The sequence below is a fragment of the Thalassophryne amazonica genome, chromosome 14 (genome assembly GCF_902500255.1).
Source record: "Thalassophryne amazonica chromosome 14, fThaAma1.1, whole genome shotgun sequence".
Taxonomy (NCBI): Eukaryota; Metazoa; Chordata; class Actinopteri; order Batrachoidiformes; family Batrachoididae; genus Thalassophryne; species Thalassophryne amazonica.
In genome coordinates this window covers 50,301,848-50,323,604 of record NC_047116.1, presented here as the reverse complement: position 1 = coordinate 50,323,604, position 21,757 = coordinate 50,301,848, and the positions used below count along the sequence as shown (strand labels likewise).

At 39.3% G+C, this 21,757-nt stretch overlaps 1 protein-coding gene across 1 annotated transcript in view; it reads right to left on the bottom strand.

The window, feature by feature from the left end:
• The window catches only part of LOC117524084 (dynein heavy chain 7, axonemal-like), a 289,259-nt gene that overhangs the window by 115,522 nt on the left and 151,980 nt on the right, over window positions 1-21,757 (bottom strand). The window contains 10 exon segments of the mRNA XM_034185816.1: window positions 1,897-2,126; window positions 2,406-2,651; window positions 3,272-3,504; window positions 3,507-3,897; window positions 4,888-5,107; window positions 10,425-10,551; window positions 11,454-11,622; window positions 11,764-11,919; window positions 15,121-15,318; window positions 19,962-20,183. Of these exon segments, the coding sequence (XP_034041707.1) occupies window positions 1,897-2,126; window positions 2,406-2,651; window positions 3,272-3,504; window positions 3,507-3,897; window positions 4,888-5,107; window positions 10,425-10,551; window positions 11,454-11,622; window positions 11,764-11,919; window positions 15,121-15,318; window positions 19,962-20,183 (2,192 nt within the window).

Here is a 21,757-nt window from a genome sequence, read left to right as displayed (position 1 = left end):
TTAAAATCGCCCACTATAATTATCTTATCTGAGCTAAGCACTAAGTCAGACAAAAGGTCCGAAAATTCACAGAGAAACTCACAGTAACGACCAGGAGGACGATAGATAATAAATAAAACTGGTTTTTGGGACTTCCAATTTGGATGGACAAGACTGAGACAAGCTTTCAAATGAATTAAAGCTCTGTCTGGGTTTTTGATTAATTAATAAGCTGGAGTGGAAGATTGCTGCTAATCCTCCGCCTCGGCCCGTGCTACGAGCATTCTGGCAGTTAGTGTGACTCGGGGGTGTTGACTCATTTAAACTAACATATTCATCCTGCTGTAACCAGGTTTCTGTAAGGCAGAATAAATCAATATGTTGATCCATTATTATATCATTTACTAACAGGGACTTAGAAGAGAGAGATCTAATGTTTAATAGACCACATTTAACTGTTTTAGTCTGTGGTGCAGTTGAAGGTGCTATATTATTTTTTCTTTTTGAATTTTTATGCTTAAATAGATTTTTACTGGTTGTTGGTGGTCTGGGAGCAGGCATCGTCTCTACGGGGATGGGGTAATGAGGGGATGGCAGGGGGAGAGAAGCTGCAGAGAGGTGTGTAAGACTACAACTCTGCTTCCTGGTCCCAACCCTGGATAGTCACGGTTTGGAGGATTTAAGAAAATTGGCCAGATTTCTAGAAATGAGAGCTGCTCCATCCAAAGTGGGATGGATGCCGTCTCTCCTAACAAGACCAGGTTTTCCCCAGAAGCTTTGCCAATTATCTATGAAGCCCACCTCATTTTTTGGACACCACTCAGACAGATAGCAATTCAAGGAGAACATGCGGCTAAACATGTCACTCCCGGTCCGATTGGGGAGGGGCCCAGAGAAAACTACAGAGTCTGACATTGTTTTTGCAAAGTTACACACCGATTCAATATTAATTTTAGTGACCTCCGATTGGCGTAACCGGGTGTCATTACTGCCAACGTGAATTACAATCTTACCAAATTTACGCTTAGCCTTAGCCAGCAGTTTCAAATTTCCTTCAATGTCGCCTGCTCTGGCCCCCAGAAGACAACTGACTATGGTTGCTGGTGTCGCTAACTTCACATTTCTCAAAACAGAGTCGCCAATAACCAGAGTTTGATCCTCAGTGGGTGTGTCGCCGAGTGGGGAAAAACGGTTAGAGATGTGAACGGGTTGGCGGTGTACACGGGGCTTCTGTTTAGGACTACACTGCCTCCTCACAGTCACCCAGTCGGCCTGCTTTCCCGGCTGCTCGGGATCTGCCGGGAGGGAACTAACGGCGGCTAAGCTACCTTGGTCCGCACCGACTACAGGGGCCTGGCTAGCTGTAGAATTTTCCAAGGTGCGGAGCCGAGTCTCCAATTCGCCCAGCCTGGCCTCCAAAGCTAGAATAAGCTACACTTATTACAAGTACCATTACTGCTAAAGGAGGCCGAGGAATAATTAAACATTTCACACCCAGAGCAGAAAAGTGCGGGAGAGACAGGAGAAGCCCCCATGCTAAACTGGCTAAGAGCTAGTAGCTGCGCTAAGCTAGCGGATTCCTAAAACATGCAATGTGAATAATGTGTAAATAATTTAGAGGTGATTCAGCAGAGGGAGTGCTTTAGTTAAGGCACGTGAAGATTACACTGTGAAACAAATCGTTATCTAGTTAACTAGATCAATCTAACTGCGCAGATTAAACAGCTAACAGATACAGCAAAACACCACTGTGCTCCGGAACAGGAAGTGATACAATACCGCAGTGAGAGCCAACCACCAGTAGAGGTAGAGATTTAGAAGTGTTTAGAAGTTGAAAGCATGGAACAACATTAAAAACAGTATCATAATACATGTTCACTAAATGTCTAAAGCAAGTGCCCATATAATTGATCTCACCCTCTTTTTGCCTTCAGCAGGGTCTTGAAGGTGGAAATGAGTTCCAGGTATGACGTTGGGGTGACATAGTTGTGGCGGTCCAGCTCATTTAGGAAGCGGTGTGACAGCTCAATGGTTGATGTGTGAAAGTACTTGCACATGTCAATACAGCCCACTCGAATCTCATTCGTCATCTCAATTTCTTCCAGGAAATGACAGGCCACTGCCTCCAGCGCATCCTCAGGCCAGCTCTGACCAAGAATGAAGCGTAGTGTGAGCTAATGCACACATGGTATTCTACTCTGTGCTTGAGTCTAAAAGAGGTATTATTAGCAACCATGGAACAGAACGCCAGCCTATAAAGATTCAGATTATGGGGGACTGCTTTGGGCATAGAACTAGAACTAAAACAAAAACACTTCTTCGAATTTTGATAGTCACTCAAATAATAACATAAATATTTCAGTAACTCATGCACTGTATATCTGATTTGTAATAACAACACTGTATGGCAACTGGAACTTACACACCTGGAACCAGTCAATGGTGCAGCAGTTAATGAGTGCAGGAAAACGTCTCAAGCGGCTCCGAAAGGTATCTCCAATAGGACTCATTGCTAACACAACATGTAGTTGTGTGCGACAACGATCTAAAAACATGTTGAAAAGTGCCAAGGGGCTGCCATCTGTTTGTTTTTCACGTTCACGTTGCCTGTCCAAAACACGCATCCGCTCACAGATTTCCTGCTTCTCATCAACTGCAAACAGGTTCGGTACCTAGAAAAGAAACCACAGAATAACATGATAATCAGCAGGTGTGATATATTAAACAGAATGCAAGCAATAACAAACAAAACACATCCTTCAACATTTTAGAACAGATGTTTTTCTGGCCACACGCTACCTCTATCTATAAATTAAAAGCCAAGTGGCCTCTGTGTACATGTATGCTTGTGTATGTCTTCGCTCATGGAGAAACTGTGGAGAGCTGACATTTTCCCTTTACTATGAATGCCACAAAAATGGAATGTTGACAGGACTAATGTTTTTGGAGAAATTAAGGATATTAGGTAACAGTGAACAATTGATGTTGATAATTAAATTCTGGACTCACACCTCATTGATTCAAGAATGAACGCCACCAAAATGGAACATTGATACAACAAATATTTTTGGAGAAATTACAGATATTAATGGCCGTTGATAACTGCATTCTGGACTCACATGCCATTCCAAATAATTATAGAAACTTTGCTTAATTTATTACCACCCTTGAAAAATGTTAGCTACCTATTTTATAAACACTACCCAATCTAGAGCCCATGGATCCCCACAGGTAATGCGCTAGTCAGTCCATTTATTCTTGAGCATAGTTGAAATATATTTTGATCCTTTACCTCCCCGGTGTTGAGCAGGTTACCAACGTCCTCCAGGAATGACTCCTGTTTGATTTGCGTGTCTGTAAACAGGAAAACACCATGAGCTTCGTCCTGGGTTGATTTCTTCATGATTGCCTTCAAGTCATCATGCCATTCAGTGGTTCCATAGGTTTTACTGATTTCCACCTGGAAAAGCTGTGCTTCTGCCATGTGAGCAGCTAACCGAGTAAGGGACTGACGTCCACTCCCACGACTCCCACCAGGAGGGCATGGCCATTCGGTTGCTTTAGGATGCGGGAAATGCGGCACACATGCTCAATAGCAAAGCGGAAAAGAACCAGGTTCATTGGTGTTTTGCTGATGTTGTTGAATTCTTCAAGGTGGGACTCCACCACCTGTCGAAGCTGGTCTAGGTTGTGCACCTCACGGTAGTTGCGGTCGTTACCCTTAGGGTCATGAAAATTGCAGAACATAAGGCTACGCAAGTCATCGTCAGTGACTTTTCCATCTTGGTCCTGGTCAAGATGATGAAAGAGTTCATGGAAGTCTTCTTTAAGATGAGTTGCAGTCACCTCCTGTAAATGGTTCACAAGCCATGTCCTGTCCGTGTCTTGGACTAAGCGGTCATAATATACCCGCAGGACCTGAGGAATTTAAAAATAAATGACATTTGTTGAAACAACCAATAAGACTTACAGTCTCCTTAACATGCTATAATATTTTCACTTAATTTACTAAAAAGATACAGTATTTACAAAGTCAACAACAAACCCCTTTAATACTGAATTATGAAAGAGAGCACATTATAACCTTGCTTTTAACCCCTTAACGCCTGAATTTATATAGCTGTATATAAAAAATGTTTTGTGTGTGTTTTTGCCTTTAAGTAGATGGTAAATAATGTTGAGATTATTAATTACACTTTTGCACAAAAAATAAATAGTAATTTTGGTATTTTGGTAATAATTTATGTTATAATGTTATAATAATAATAATGGTATGTTGCAAATTTGCGACAATAGGCATACTGGTCAATTTGGTATGTTGCATATTTGAGTCAAATATTGTAGCATGTATGCGACAATAGGCGTTAAGGGGTTAAATATCATAATAGCTCATTAGCATGACACCCGCAGGAAAATGTTACTGACCACCTGATCAAATAATTTGATCCATCACTGTGTCATTCCCTTTGGTAGACAATAAGTGAAAGAAGCCACAAGAAATATAGTAGATGTAATGCCAAATATGACCAAACCTTAATACAAGAATAATTATTTAAATAAAAACAATAAATAAAAAATAAAGTAAGCCTAGCATCCAAATCTTTATTATACTGTTCTTGAAAATTATTGTGACACCCCACACTGGACAATAATGTTTAAGGGACACAAGCATACTCATAGACACAAAAGTTAATTCACAACAGCCTCTTCCTAACCATGTTAAGATACAATATATAAATACAGCTTGTGCTAAAAAAAAGTTGCAAAAATTTTTTATTTTATTTATCTGACAAAGTTATTGGTGAAAAATGACTATGATTTTAGTCTGAATTCAATTAAATTGCATTATAACTTGGACTATGTTATTTACAATGTTCAACCGCTGTACTATGCTGTGTTAAACATTACCTCATGCACCCAGAGTCTTTTGATCGCAGAAGGTTCATCTGCAGTCTCTGGCCGAGACAGGCATACACCCTGAATAACACGGGAAAAGTCACGCAGGTTGAAGAGGTAATGGGACTTTGCTGGGGTTGGTAGCAGGTTTTTAGATGCCTCCTGGTACACTGACATGGTGCTGTTAACGATCTGAGTGGTTAGACCAGAAAATGCTTTTGGGAATCCGTACCTAAACATGAAAAGGCTGGTCAGTTGATTTATTTCAGTTACCGTATTTACTGGACAATATGTCACATACACACACACACGCACACACATATATATAGATAGTGAGGAAAATAAGTATTTGAACATCCTGCGATTTTCAAAGTTCTCCCACTTAGAAATCATGGAGGGGTCTGAAATTTTCATCTTAGGTGCATTGACCAGGTCCTCCTGTGTAGTTCTGAGCTTTCTCAGAATCATCCTTACCCCACAAAGTGAGATCTTGCATGGAATCCCAGACCGAGGGAGAATGACAGTCATCTTGTGTTTCTTCCACTTTCTAATAAATAATCATAACAGTTGTTCTCTTCTACCAAGCTGCTTGCCTGTTGTCCTGTAGTCCATCCCAGCCTTGTGCAGGTCTACAGTTTTGTCCCTGGTGTCCTTAGACAGCTCTTTGGTCTTGGCTATGGTGGACAGGTTGGAGTGTGATTGATTGAGTGTGTGAACAGGTGTCTTTTATACAGGTAACAAGTTCAAACAGTTGCAATTAATACAGGTAAAGAGTGCAGAATAAGAGGGCTTCTTAAAGAAAAAATAACAGGTCTGTGTGAGCCAGAATTCTTGCTGGTTGGTAGGTGTTCAAAATACTTATTTGCAGCAGTAACATACAAATAAATTATTAAAAAATCATACATTGTGATTTCCGGATTTTTTTTTTTAGATTATGTCTCTCACAGTGGACATGCACCTAAGATGAAAGTTTCAGACCCCTCCATGATTTCTAAGTGGGAGAACATGCAAAACCGCAGGGTGTTCAAATACTTATCTTTCCCTCACCTGTACTTGTATCAAACTAGTTTGGGACAACATATATTCCAAAGTGACTTGATACATTAAAAAACACTGCATTATCATCTATGGCCACAAGATGGCAGTGTCTACATGTGTGACAAGCTGCTACTGTACAGTGAGCACAAAAAGATTCCTTGATTTCAAGTAGCTACAGTATAATATCAAAACTTATTGGAATGTGTTTATAAATATACTGAATGAGGTACTCAGAGCAGAGGGTGGAAGAAAAGCATCATTAAGCCAGATGCCAAATGCCATTAAAAATAGAACTGAATGAGAGAGATGTTCTGTGTCTTTGAGAGCAAGTAAATTTAAGAAATCATGCTCTCAAGCTGAAATATAACTTTCATATTTCTCCATACAACACTTGCTTGTACAGTGTGAGACAACAAGAACAGCAATGGCAGGTCAGCAAGGCAAGTGCAGAGTTTTGAATCCTTTAATTAGAATGCACCTCGTATGCTTGAGGTTGTTGAGCTTAACATTTAGTAACATTTTGTTTGTTAGCTTCTCATCACTAATGTGATTTATACATTATAAATAAATAAATAATGTGCAGCGTTTTCGAACATTTAATTACATTTCACATTTAGATTTCAGTGACAAGAAGCAGTTTACTGCTTCGTACAACATTAATGAACTTGTAAACGCAGTGTTTGAAGTATAAATACAGTAAATAATGTACAGTTTTCAAACATTTAATTACACTGAATGCTTACCTCACCTAGATATGCGTACAAATTTATTAGCCTCCCTCTGAAGGATTTATCTAGCTTGGACAAAGAATTTTTTCAAAATTTTCTTAAGTCCTTTTTATCCCTCGCTGGCGAAGGCCCAAGGGGGATTACGCCACCTGGGATTTCCATCTGTCTGTCTGTTTGTCTGCCCATCCATTGCAAAAAGGGCATATCAACTCCTCTCTCACTTTTAGCAGGAATTTTGTGAAACTTTGTACAAGTCCTTGCTATAGGTTGTTAATATGCATATTATTATATTGTTCGAGTTCGACCCACTTTACCAGAGTTCTGGCCCTTGATTACAAATCTCGACTTCGTCAGTTTCACGAGTGAGTGCCTGCAATGAAATCAACTCCTCTTACATTTTTAGTAGGAATTTTGGGAAACTTCATGCAGTTCTTTGCTATAGGTTGTCAATATGCATACTGTAATATTGTACAAGACTGACACATTTTGACAGCGTTATGGCCCTTGATTAATAAACCTTGACAATACCAAAAGTTGGGAATATGCATATTATTATATCATTCAAGTTGGGCCCATTTTACAGGAGTTATGGCCCTTGATTAACAAACCTAGACACTGCCAGTTTCATCAGATGGTGCCTGAATTCTGAATAAACTCTTCTCACATTTTTAGAAAGAATTTCAAGAAACTTGATACAATTCCTTGAAATGTTATCAGAATCTAGCAAGCACTGCTACTAAAGCAGCATTTGCCATGTGCTCTCAGAGTACACTTGTTTAAAAACTGTACATGGAAAACAGACATGCTTCAGTATGTTTGTACTAACAATTATTTTAGAAGGACTGTATGTTAATAAGTCATACCGAAGTATTAGTAATAAGTTGTATTTGTCTGATGGTGTACCCCTTCATGCAACAAGAAGGAAAATTAACTTAATCGGTGCAATATTATTTTATAATACAAAGATCGTGTATGGTGTATGTGTCAGTCTTGTACAATATAACAATATGCATGCTATCAATCTATAACAAGGCAATCAGAGAAAGCAGACTTCATCCCATTCACACAACTAACGGATATGGCAATTATGAGATATTCTGTGAAAATTTTCTTATCTGATGTTCAAATTTTCTTCTTTATATTAAATTTAACTTTCATCACCAATGGTCATTCTGGCACAAATATAACTCATGTAAACTGTCCTATCACATAAGTACTGGTTTATGAATGATGAACTGATTACAATTGTACAATCATACTAACTATACATTCATAAAACAATTGTATACATACGGTGCATCCAGAAAGTATTCACAGCACAGCACTTTTTCCATATTTTATGTTACAGCCTTATATTCAATAATGGATGAAATTCACTTTTGCCCTCAAAATTCTACACACAATACCCCAGAATGACAATGTGAAAAGGTTTTTTTTTAAGATTTTTGCAAATGTATTAAAAGTAAAAACTAAGAAATTACATGTACATACATTTTTGCAAATGTATTAAAAGTAAAAACTAAGAAATTACGTGTACATAAGTATTCACAGCCATTGACATGAAGCTCAAAACTGAGCTCAGGTGCATCCTGTTTCCATTGATCATCCTTGGGAGTGGAGGTGATGGTCTAGTGGTTAAAACATTGGGCTTGAGACCAGAGGATCCTCGGTTCAAATCCCAGCCTGATTGCTCCGGGTGTGTAGTGAGTACCTTGTATGGCAGCACCCTCATATCGGGGTGAATGTGAGGCATTATTTGTAATGCGCTTTGAGCGATGCAGATGGATGGATGCAAATTCAGTTAATGGGACATGTTTTGTAAAGGCACAGACCTTTACAAATCCCACAGTTGACAGTCCATGTCAGAGCACAAACAAAGCATGGTCACAGGAATTGTCTGTAGACCTCTGAGACAGGATTGTCTCAAGGCATAAACCTGGGGAAGAGGACAGAAACATTTCTGTTGCATTGAAGGTCCCAATGACCACAGTGGCCTCTTCAGGACTCTTCCTAGAGCTGGCCACACGTCTGATCTGAGCAATCAGGGGGGAAGGCCTTAGTCAGGGAGGTGAGCAAGAACCCGAGGGTCACTCTGTCAGAGCTCCAGCATTCCTCTATAGAGAGAGGAGAACCTTCCTGAAGGACAACCATCTCTACAGTAATCCACCAATCAGGCCTGTATGGCACAGTGGCCAGACGGAAGCTACTCCTTAATAAAAGACACATGGCAGCCCGTTTGTGAAAGGGCACCTGAAGGACTCTCAGACCATGAGAAACAAAATTATCTGGTCTGATGAGACAAAGATTGAACTCCTTGATGTGAATGCCAGGCACCGTGCTTGGAGGAAATCTGGCACCATCCTGACAGTGAAGCATGGCGGTGGCAGCATCATGCTGTGGGATGTTTTCAGTGGCAGGAACTGGGAGACTAGTTAGGACTGAGGGGCAGATGAATGCAGCAATACACAGAAATATCTTCAGAGACAGGTTCATCTTTTGTCCTTGAGTGGCCCAGCCAGAACCAAGACCTGAACTTCTCGGGAGAGATCTGAAAATGACTGTGCACTGAAGCTCCCCATTCAATCTGATGCAGGTTGAGAGGTGCTGCAAAGAAAAATGGACAAAACTCCCCAAAGACAGGTGCATCAAGTTTGTTGCATCATATTCGAGAAGACTTGAGGCTGTAATTCCTGCCATACTTATGTGGTTTCTTAATTTTTTTGTATTTTTTATTTTTAATAGATTTGCAAAAATGTAAAAAAAAAAATCATGTTGTTATTATGGGGTATTGTGAGTAGAATTTTGAAGGAATAAAAATGAATTAATTTCATTTTGGAATAAGGCTGTAACTTAACATAATGTGGAAAAAGTGAAGTGCTACAAATACTCTCTGGATGCACTGCATATGGATTGATCCACTATTATCCCTCAAAAAATATAAGTAAAAATTATTATTATTATTATTTAATTTTAGGGTGAAAAAAAAATCTTTTTTTTTTTGTCTTTTTTTTTTTTTTTGGTCAATTTTCAATTTTCCAATTCAGCTACTGGTCCGGTAATACATACATATCTGTGGTTTCGATTGGCTAGTTACACTCCATTGCATGTATTACCAAATGTGGCCACACACACAAGCTGACACACAGAGCCACTAAAAACAATACTTCACTCCCCCTCCGGGGTGTGAAGTAACAAGGATTTGTACAAAGTTGTAACAAGCATTTCAAAATGCAGGCACCCAACCATGAACCTGACAGAGTGTAGATTTGTTAATCAAGGGCCATAACTCTAGTATAATGAGCCCAACTGGAATGATATGAAAATATGCATTTTACCAACCTAGATCTTGTAGCAAATTTCATGAAATTCCCCCTAAAAGTGTGAGAGGAGTTAATTTCAGTATGCTATGCTTTTTGGAACGGATGGAAGGAAAGACAGACAGACGGATGGATGGAAATCGCCATGACATAATCTCCCTTCGAGCCTTTGGCCAGCGGAGGAGTGATATCAATTACTTTTACTTTTCCTGTGCCAATTTCACAAAGTGGAGGGTGATGATTTGTGAATACTCAATCTGTGACAGTATTTTCAGTGGCATTAGGTTATGTTAGAATAATTTTCTACAATGCATTGACACAATATGTCAAAATGTCAATAAAACTGAAAGTAAAACCAACACCTTCTTCCATTAGAATTTAACTGATTGTTTTTAATGTGACCTGGAAGGAAAATTTGATTACTACTTTGAACCAACATTCCTAAAAATGCATGCACTACAGTTACCGTATGGTGAAATGCCAGTCTACGATTCTGGAAAAAATTGTCTTCATGGTGTTTTCATTAAAATCACTGATGGTAATCACGTTGAAGTGGCGTAGATAACGAGGTGTGATAGTGTTCCTCCCACCACCTAAGCAACAAGCACAGACAGAGGTGAAAACCCCCCAAACAACTGGTCTGGGACACTGACATCAAACATAGTAGATGCACACATACTTAGATGCTGTCAATGTTTTTTTTTTTTGTTTCTATCACAACATAATGGAGTAAAGGTCCACAAATTAAAGCTGAAACTCTGCACCCCAGTCTTATATTCACTGCTTGCTTTCAACTTAAATATGCTCTGGTAGCTAAAATTACATGAAACTTGATCAATGTCAAAAATATTTGTGATTCTAAGTGAATACGTTTCAGCTGACTGTTCATGTTACTGTGATTTAGTGCTCTGATTTTTGTTCTTGGTACTAGTATCCACACACACTCTGCCATGTAGCACAATTATTGACAGAATGAAAGGAATCAGGGGGCTGATGCTGAGGCTGATTTCTTTTTCTGTTAATGTTAGAGTGTGAGATTAGTGTTTATAAAGAGTTTGTGTATCACAGCACATAGTTACATAGTGTTACACATAGTGTTAACGGTGTGTGCAGGGTTGAACCGGTTTTTCCCTTTGTGGCTGATGCAGAGTTCTGCTGTGAGGAGGAAAAAGATTATTTGACTATGTGCACAAAATATATAATTAATTCCAATGTTTGATTAGTTTATGTGCTCAGAATATGCATCCTCTACAGAGCAATGTGCACCCAGACACACCCCAATTAGATTTGCACCATGCAATTTAGATCGTGCAATACAGAACCTCAAATTTGTACCCATCTGTCTCTGAAAAACTGACAAACATGTCACTGAGGTTAATTGTTGCATGCTCTGAAGATGTTGTAGCAACAATAGATTCCTCACCATCAAGTTCTTCAGTGTCTGTGTTATTCAATGGAAGGATTTATCAAGCCAAGACACCAAGACCGGACTTACCAGGTGGTCCCATAGCACATATTATTTGGATGTCCACTAGTTTGATCATATTGCAGTCCTTCAGGTCATACCAATTCCAGTGGTCCAGCCACTGGCGCAGAAGCTCCACGGGGGGTTGGGCACCATAAACTTCTCTGGCTGGCATGTTTACATCATCCACAAATACAACCTGATGACACACACAATGAAAACAAAAATGATGTACACATTCAAAAATGGATTTTTATATATAACATTACTGTTACGTGTTACAGTCTTGGAAAAGAACACTGAGCAAATAAATATGACAAGATGAATATCATAAAATTACCATTTTCTTCCCCATAGGAGGCCCGAATATTCCTTTGCATCGCTTGTCTAGCTTGGATAAAATAATGTTTTGGGTCTGCGCTGCTGTACTTTGTGCTGAAAAGTTGATAAATAATGGACTGTATACATTCTTCTCCAGACAATTCAATAAGAAGTCCTGAACAAAGGAAGAGCGCAAGAAAATACAAGCACAGATTACCGTCAAATTTCACAATGTGGATGTATATTATATTTTATACTGCATATTATAATGAAATTAATAGATAACACACTCATAAAATTACATATGCCAATAAATTGTTTCATGAACTGACTTTGTCAAGTATACTGAAAGACATTCATTCATAACTGAAATATCAATATACTTGAATATGATGGGAGTACTGAGTACACGACCACATTGTTTGTTTTTCCTCTGTCTCTCCACTTGTTGTCAAGGTGGGGATACCTGATTTTAATGGTCTAAATTTTATTTACAAATGTGTAATAAATGTGTTCATTCATTGAATAATTATTTACACAGTGTTTGCTTTCAAATTTTGGTCACATTTAAGATAATAAATAAACAGTACCAATAAAAGTGCATATAAAGTTACACCTTTCCTGTGTCCTTAAAAGCTTAAATTGTATGTACAAGTGATACTACTAAATGCTTGAATTTTGCACTACGGTTCCATTGTTAAAAGAAAATTGCATGGCCAACAGGACCTGCTTTGTGCAGATGTCAAAATAGGCAGTGTAACTGTACTGGCTAATACACATACTGATATTTTTTTTTCATGGCCAAATCATAAGCTGGTCACCATCTACTTTTTTCATAGAAACCCTTTTGCGATCGTGTCCTCGTGTTTAAGGTAAAAGAAGGTGGTGCATCATATTACAGAAAGACATCATATTATAGAAAGGCTTTAACCTACACATTATTTAAATACTTCAGAAGAAAAAAAACACATTTTAAGGGGACAGCTTTTCTACAGCTTTTACTTAATTCAATACCAGTTAAAATCTCAGGTCTATAGCCAGAATCTGAAATGGGGATGGTGGGTTCTTCACTAGTGAAAGTGGACCTTTGTCAGCAGGGGGTTAGAAAATTTGGGGGTTTTAATGTCCAGGGATGCATTCTGGAGGGTTTTTTGATGACTATTTTCTCAACCAGACCCCCCCCAATTTAGTTGTACTGCTTAATGTGGGCTGTATTTTCTTTTGCACATTTTCACCATTTCTTTTTTCATTTAACCAAAATTGATATCAGAACCTACATATTTGTCTGATAAGATTAATAAGCACAAGAGGCGTAATAATTTTCATCCTTTTGGCTTCTGTCTGTTGTGTGGGCCGCTGAAGAGGAGGTACTGCTGGCCCACCACCACCAGAGGGCGCCCTGCTTGGAGTGCGGGCTCCAAGCACGAGAGGGCGCTAGACCCAGAAGAAGTGACAGCTGTCACTCATCCTCTGCACCAGCTGTCACTCGTTCATCATCACCACCATAAAAGCCGAACTGCAACTCCACCTCCCCGCCGAGAAATCGACTACCATTACCAAGGTAATTTCTCTGTGAAGTTAAGACTGTGTATCTGTCTAAACTCTTCTTTGCAGCCGTTTTCCTATCGGTGAGACTCGTCTGTGGAGGTGGCGTTTGAGGTGTTCAGCGACGGCTTCGCAACAGCTCCCATCCAGATAAGTGCTCAAACAGGAGCTGCACGAGTGTGTGCTTGGAGGTGGAGGCGCTTCCTCCCTCGTTAACTGTGGATTTACTGAGTGTGCGGACTCACACTCACTCATCATATTTCTGCTTTCTGCCAGCAGTACCAGGGTCGACAGCCGAAGACAGAGGCCACCTGGGGACTCGGGACTTGGCGGCTCCGGTGTTCTTCAGACCGTTGGTGGTGGAAGCCGTGTGGGACGCGGCTTCTCTCTCGTCGGGGGTCTTCTATCTTCGAGCCTGCCCACACGTCACCTGGTGTTAAATTGACTGTGCAGATTACAGTACGTTTCGTTGTGTATTATCGCAACATTAAATTGTTACCTTTTTGGCTTATTCATTGTCCGTTCATTTGCGCCCCCTGTTGTGGGTCCGTGCTACGACACCTTCCCAACACTGTCATCCTAACTGACCTGATTTTAAAGCTAGAACCCCAAACATCCCACTTTAGTTATGCAGAAATGTTAAATTAATGAAACTATTTTTATATGGCTCATCAATTAAACTTAGTCCAGAACTGTAGTAAAACATGATTTAAACATTTTAGTTGTTAAAATTATTATTATTATTATTGTTATTATTAGTAGTAGTAAGAAAAATGTCTTCAAAAGTAGACCTTATTGTTGTGTTGGTGTTGTGGAGGGCGCACGTCTCCCCACAACACCCTCTTTCCATTTGGTTACACCCCTGGTTTCCCATCTCTGAGGAGCAACAATCAAGAATTTGTGTATTTATGTAGAAAGTGCAACCTGAGAGGTAAGGTTTTATGAGCACATTTTACGTCATGCCCTCCTCAAAAAGTTTTTAGACATATTTTGGGTAAAAAAAAAAAAGCAGGTCTGCAGCTGTGTTTTTAATTTATCCACAGCAAGGACACTCACAGAGACACTCGGAGCAGACTTTGAAAGAAAAGTAAAAAAATATGTTTATAAATCTCTACACTCTGCTCGCCGTGTCATCACAATGTTGTGAGACATCTACATTCAAACACACTGCCCTCTCCTCCTCCTACAGAGTGCAAACAGGACACAAAAGACCAGATACAGGGACTAGCTGACAGCAGCGAGGAGAAAACAAACAAACAACAACAAAAAAAAACAAAACGGAAATGTTATTCTAAAAATCGTTTTTTGAACATTTTGAACTCAGCGCATGTCCCTGGAAAGCGGCAAATGTTATATCTTGCGTCCAACCTTGATTTTCAATCAGGAAGTCAATGTGAACCCTGCCTTTCTTCCAATTGACAGAAATCAGTCATAGCGATGGAGAACTTTAATCCCTGTAAAAATTGATTTTTGAACATTTTAAATGCACTGCGCATGTGTCCCTGCCTTTGGCAGCCCAAATGATGGAATCCGTCATAGGGACAGAGAACATTAATCCCTGGGTCATTTTGTTACGGCCATGTAGACAACACCTGTGGATTCACCTGTGGAACATCAGATCATCCGGCTATAAAAAAACTCTTTATAAAAGTCGAAAAAGTATTTGGCAAAATCAGCAGATGATAGGTAAAAATCATGACTTTATTGTTTGAAAGATGCATATCATACCCCTGGAATGTGTAAATGTTTCATATTTGACTCTTCAGTTGAGCTTAAAAACATTTCTGCTTTCCAATCACGATAACCCGTATGTACAGATTCCACTTCTTACCGTAATGTAAACACTCTTGCCAGTACCCGTTGGGCCGATGAAAATCGTGGGCTTTTGATGGGTGATGAGGAGTTCCATCAGAGCCATGTAGCGCACAGTGTTCTCCGTGGGGACAATTATCTCATTGAACTGCATGTCTTTTTTTAAGGGTTGAATGCACTTCAGCTCATGTGTCCACAACTCCCACCTGCCAGGACCCTGCAAAAAACAATAGAAACTGGAAAGTTGGATTGTAGCACTAAATAAGGACAGACAGTCACCCTGCATAAACTGTCACCAATGACAATGTGTACCTAGTCTGATGCCACATATTGTTTGCAGCGACAGTTTATACCGAATTTGCTGTTACACCCATGAGACAACATTGATGTCTATTTATGCCAAAAGCAGTCAAATATTGTCTTTCTTCAAAGGCAAAAAAAAAAAAAATCTTAAAAATTCCGTTAAAAATATTAAGTAATACATTAATTTTCTATACCTGCTTAATAATAATAATAATTTCCTTTATTTGTCATTGTACATACAACCCCAATTCCAATGAAGTTGGGACGTTGTGAAAAATGTAAATAAAAACAGAATACAATGATTTGTAAATCCTCTTCAACCTACACTCAACAAAAATATAAATGCAACACTTTTGTTTTTGCTCCCATTTTGTATGAGATGAACTCAAAGATCTAAAACTTTTTCCACATACACAATATCACCATTTCCCTCAAATATTGTTCACAAACCAGTCTAAATCTGTGATAGTGAGCACTTCTCCTTTGCTGAGATAATCCATCCCACCTCACAGGTGTGCCATATCAAGATGCTGATTAGACACCATGATTAGTGCACAGGTGTGCCTTAGACTGCCCACAATAAAAGGCCACTCTGAAAGGTGCAGTTTTATCACACAGCACAATGCCACAGATGTCGCAAGATTTGAGGGAGCGTGCAATTGGCATGCTGACAGCAGGAATGTCAACCAGAGCTGTTGCTCGTGTATTGAATGTTCATTTCTCTACCATAAGCCATCTCCAAGGCGTTTCAGAGAATTTGGCAGTACATCCAACCAGCCTCACAACTGCAGACCACGTGTAACCACACCAGCCCAGGACCTCCACATCCAGCATGTTCACCTCCAAGATCGTCTGAGACCAGCTACTCGGAAAGCTTCCTGAAACAATCGGTGTGCATAACCAAAGAATTTCTGCACAAACTGTCAGAAACCGTCTCAGGGAAGCTCATCTGCATGCTCGTCATCCTCATCGGGGTCTCGACCTGACTCCAGTTCGTCGTTGCAACTTCGCACAGCCATTGAAGAGGAGTGGACCAACATTCCACAGGCCAATATTGACAACCTGATCAACTCTATGCGAAGGAGATGTGTTGCACTGCATGAAACAAAACAAAACTGCACCTTTCAGAGTGGCCTTTTATTGTGGACAGTCTAAGGCACACCTGTGCACTAATCATGGTGTCTAATCAGCATCTTGATATGGCACACCTGTGAGGTGGGATGGATTATCTCAGCAAAGGAGAAGTGCTCACTATCACAGATTTAGACTGGTTTGTGAACAATATTTGAGGGAAATGGTGATATTGTGTATGTGGAAAAAGTTTGAGATCTTTGAGTTCATCTCATACAAAATGGGAGCAAAACCAAAAGTGTTGCGTTTATATTTTTGTTGAGTATATATTCAACTGAATACACCGCAAAGACAAGATATTTAATGTTCAAACTGAGAAACTGTATTATTTTTGTGCAAATATTTGCTCATTTTGAAATGGATGCCTGCAACACTTTTCAAAAAAGTTGGGACAGGGCAACAAAAGACTGGGAAAGTTGATGAATGTTCAAAGAACACCTAATTGGAAACACGTGAGTGTTTGCTTTACTGTAAAACTTTGTAAAAACCTAGTAACTGTTAGAATGGCCTAAGTAGTGGGTCACCCCTCTGAGTCTGGTGTGCTTTATGCTTCTTCCTCAATATCATCAGAGAGAGTTTTTCCTTACCACTGTCACCTGTGTGCTTTTCTAGGGGTTAGTAAGGTTAGACCTTACTCATGTGAAGCGTGCTGAGTCATCTTTGTTGTGATTTGGCGCTACATAAAATGAAACAGACTGAAACTGAAATAAATTGAAATCTAATGCATGTTTCTACATTATGGATCTCATAGAAACAAATACAGTATTATTGTCCCTACATTGTAGATCTTACAGCAGCAAAACCAATCTTATTGAAAAGTACATCGTGGTCATGCGTCGTGAGGTGGGGGGAATTTGTGTCACAGGGTCAAAAATGACCATTTTCCAATTTTTTAAATATATTATTATACAGGTAGAGGTGCATAGAAAAATGGCATGGGGTGGTTTATTTACTTAATATTAACCCTTGTGCGGCCACTTTTCAAACACGGGGGGGCAACAAAGAGAGAGAGAGTGAGGGAGAGAGCAACAGAGGGAGAGATAGAGACAGACAGCATGAGAGAGCACGACAGAGAGAAAGAGCGAGCGACCTGCTGTTTCTAGATTTCTGAGGTGAGGTTCGATTCGCTGTTCTCAGCACACAAAGGCACTGTGGGCTGTGTGATCATGTGATCATGTTTTTCAGCTGAATCATTCTGGATGCAGCACTCAGTGTTTGGAGGTGTACAGGAGCGCCGTGTTGCACAGACTTGCATGCAGTAACGCTGTGCTGCGCAGACCTGCTTAAAACTGTGTCCAGTGCTCTATGCTGAAGAAAATTATACATGTTTAATTTCTTCTGTCCTACGCGCGTAGCCCTCAACATACTGCTGCATAGGAAGCAAAACCTCGATGTAGAGCTGCTAAAAGTGGGTGGAGAGCTGCTCAACTCGGCATAGACGATACGTCACAATAAGCAGTCTATGAATACGCCAGTGTGAAAGGGGCTTTAGGAGCAGATCTGTCAGACTGTGTAACAGCTTCTTTTCTTGAGAAGCCCAGGTCCTAAACACCTTGCTGCCACTATAGCTCCCTGGACTCTGTTGTCCAAGCCCTGCTCTGACTCTTTCCTCCTCAGACATTCTCTAGCACACCCCCTGAAGAAAACACTTTAACCACTGCAGAAATTGCACAATTTTAGTATATTTGCACATATTAGATAATGACCAAATGACATCCATCCATCCATCAATACTCACTATAATTAAGGGTCATGGGGGTGCTGCACAAAAACCTTTAATTATGAGCAAAAAAAAGTTTTAATTACACATTTTTTGTTATTTAATTACTTATTTCATTGTTTCATCAGTATCATATCAATTTATGGCTATGGATTTAAAGTGAAACATCAGTGAGACATGGACGTATTCTGCTTATGAACTTATATTTCCTATGGACTAATACTTCTTATGGACTTCTTTTACATCTTGATAACCTGGTAAGTGCTTTCATTTTTATTTATTTATTTTTGTGAAGTATACAAACAGCCCAACAAGGCATAATGTGAACACTGACTCCAGACGTGTGATGCACAGAACAAAACATCTGTTTTATTTTAATTAGTTTGTTTCTGTGCTGGACAAAAGTGACTGCATATAAGTCATCCTATTTCAAAATGATGACAAATGCCTCTCCATTAATTATGGTATAAAAGTGAACATCAGCGAATGAAATAAATTAAAATAAAATAAATTATGAAATAAGCAAAGTAGTGTGAGTGAGTGAATGAATGCATGAATGAATGAATTAATAATTGGTGACTCTTGTCATTTTATTAAATCAGACAAATTTGGGAATCTAGACTGACTGAGACCATGTTCACTCAAAATGTAAAATCACACATTTTCCTTTTGGACATATATTAGAATCTAACTATTTTTTTCATATATAACACTTTGTTTGAGAGCCAAAGACTTTGGTAAACCCATTTCTAACACCACAACAGTTTGTCCACATGAATAAAGGTGTGTTATGAAAGATTTGAAGAATTACTAAATATAACGCAGTGCTAAAATACCTTCGGCCATATAAGTATAACAATAGGAACCAGAATGTGACAGTTTGACCTCTTTAAATTGGTCAAGGTTAGCCATCTTTGAACTTGACAAAGGTCTGTGTCCCAAGAATGCTCCCTGTGAATTTGAAGATCCTGGCAGTAATAGAAATGGACTTACGCTGTTGGCCATATAACAATAGGAAAAAGAATCTGACCTTTTGACCTCTTTAAATTGGTCAAGGTTAGCCATCTTTGAACTTGACAAAGGTCTGTGTCCCAAGAATGCTCCCTGTGAATTTGAAGATCCTGGCAGTAATAGAAATGGACTTACGCTGTTGGCCATATAACAATAGGAAAAAGAATCTGACCTTTTGACCTCTTAAAATTGGTCAAAGTTAGCCATCTTTGACCCTGACGAAGGTCTGTGTTCAAAGAATATTCCCTGTGAATTTGAAGACCCTGGCCATAATAGGACTGGACTTATGGTGAGCAACAGGCAGATGGATAGACAGACGCAAGGCCTTCACAATAACCGATGGCCATATTTTGCCCTCGGGTAAAAATGCATTTCAAATTTGCAGATTTAGAGCCACATTACACCTTGAAACAGTGTTCTATACAGATATAAGTCTCACATTCACAAAGCTGAGGTTATTCTGAACATTTTGATATGCAACATATGGACATGATATATACAGTTACCTTAAAAGATATGGTAAAATCAAGAAAATACCCTTTGGACTCCAAGGATTAAGACACATATTCAAAGAAAACATTTTGCAAAGCAAAAATAAATAAATAATAATAAAAAATAATAATAATAATTTGAAAAGTGTCTGTTAAGTGTGTAATAGGAATATATAGCTCCAGTTCTACTTGTCAGGTGCCTACCTCTTTAATGAAATGATACTGGTAAATTGTTCCCTCAGTAGGTAAAGGCACAGTCAGTTTTTTAGATGGAGGTTGTACTGTGGCCAGAATACCATGGTTAGTTCGGGTCTCCTCAGTCAAGGGGCCATTGATTATTTCTCTGACTAGAGCATCAAACATTTCTCTGCCTGGGTCATCAGAGCTGGCACCCACTGACCACACCAGACAGAAGACAAAGATGCCCTGCGAAAGAAAAAAAAAAAACAACGTAATTTCAATATATGCCCCAGGCTTTATATAGGACTTAAAATGTAAGGAAAAACATGAATGTGTTTTTGCTGTTGAGGCACTTATCATTCAAGACATCTCAACTATCTGCATCTGCCACTTAAAAGTACCTTTTTTTTTCTTTCAAATTTGATTTTAGCCATTTTCACTGGAGTGCATTTCTGCCCAGAATGTACGTAAAAGATCAATCCACTAAGTATTACTGAAGGTAGCTGGTGCTGTACTTGGTTGTGCAACTCTTAAGAAAACCCAAACCAAAATAAACAAGGGTGCTGTGAGAGCACAAAATGTAGCAAGCACTTGTTGTGCTTGCTACATTTTGATAACATTTCAAGATATGTGATAGCTGATATCAGAAAGCAGACACAAACTCATGACACTGTGACACTGGCAGTGTCAAGGCTTGTTAATCAAGGGCCATAACTCTACCAAAGTGTGTCAATCTTGTACAATTTACAATATGCATATTGACAACCTAACTGCATGAAGTTTCCAAAAATTCCAACTAAAAATGTGAGAGGAGTTGATTTCAGAATGCAGTCACTCACTCGTGAAACTGACGGAATCTAGATTTGTAATCAAGGACCAGAACTCTGGTAAAGTGGGTTGAACTCAAACGATATGATAATGTGCACATTACCAACCTATAACAAGTACTTGTGCTTGTACCAAGTTACACGAAATTCCTCCTAAAAATGTGAGAAGAGTTGATTTCAGAATGCAGGTACCCACTCATGAAACTAACAGAGTGGAGATTTGTTAATCAAGGGCTATAACGCTGATAAAATGGGCCCAACTCGAATGACATGACAATATGTGCATCATCAACCTATAACACGGACTTGTACAATGATTGCAGAAAATGTGAGTTAATTTCAGAATGTTTATACCATTTTTGGGATGGATCGATGGACAGACAGACAGATAAGACAGACAAACAGACAGACGGAAATTGCCATGACGTAATCTCTCTTCGGGCCTTCGTCCAGCGGGAGATAAAAACTGTTGGATAGCTCAGATTTCATGAATGTCTATCGTAATTTACATACCCAAATCTTCTGGAAAATAAACTTTGAACTATGTACCTCAAAATCTTGAGAAAATGGAGCCTGAAAGATGTTTTGATGACTAAGATGGCTGTTTAATCAGTGTACGTTTTACATTAACAATTTGTTTTAGAAAAACCTGTCTGTCAAGGTAATAGATATGAGACACAGCTGGCAAATAATACAGTAAAGGTAGAGCCTCTTCATACATGACACAAAGTTGGACGAAAGAAGCACAAACCAGCCAAAAAAGGGCAAAAAAACAAAAAAAAAACAAACAAACAAACTGGGGAGCCGCAAAACATTGCACCTGCTGTTGGGAGGGACACACGGTCGGACAGGCGTGAATGATCGCACGGCGATGGTTTCATGGACACTAGCATGCGCACGCATGAACACAGTGCGAGCACGCGGAAGGTGTGATACCACATCGTGCACAAACAGCAGCAGCAAATGTACATAAATCAATGAAAAATTGTAAGC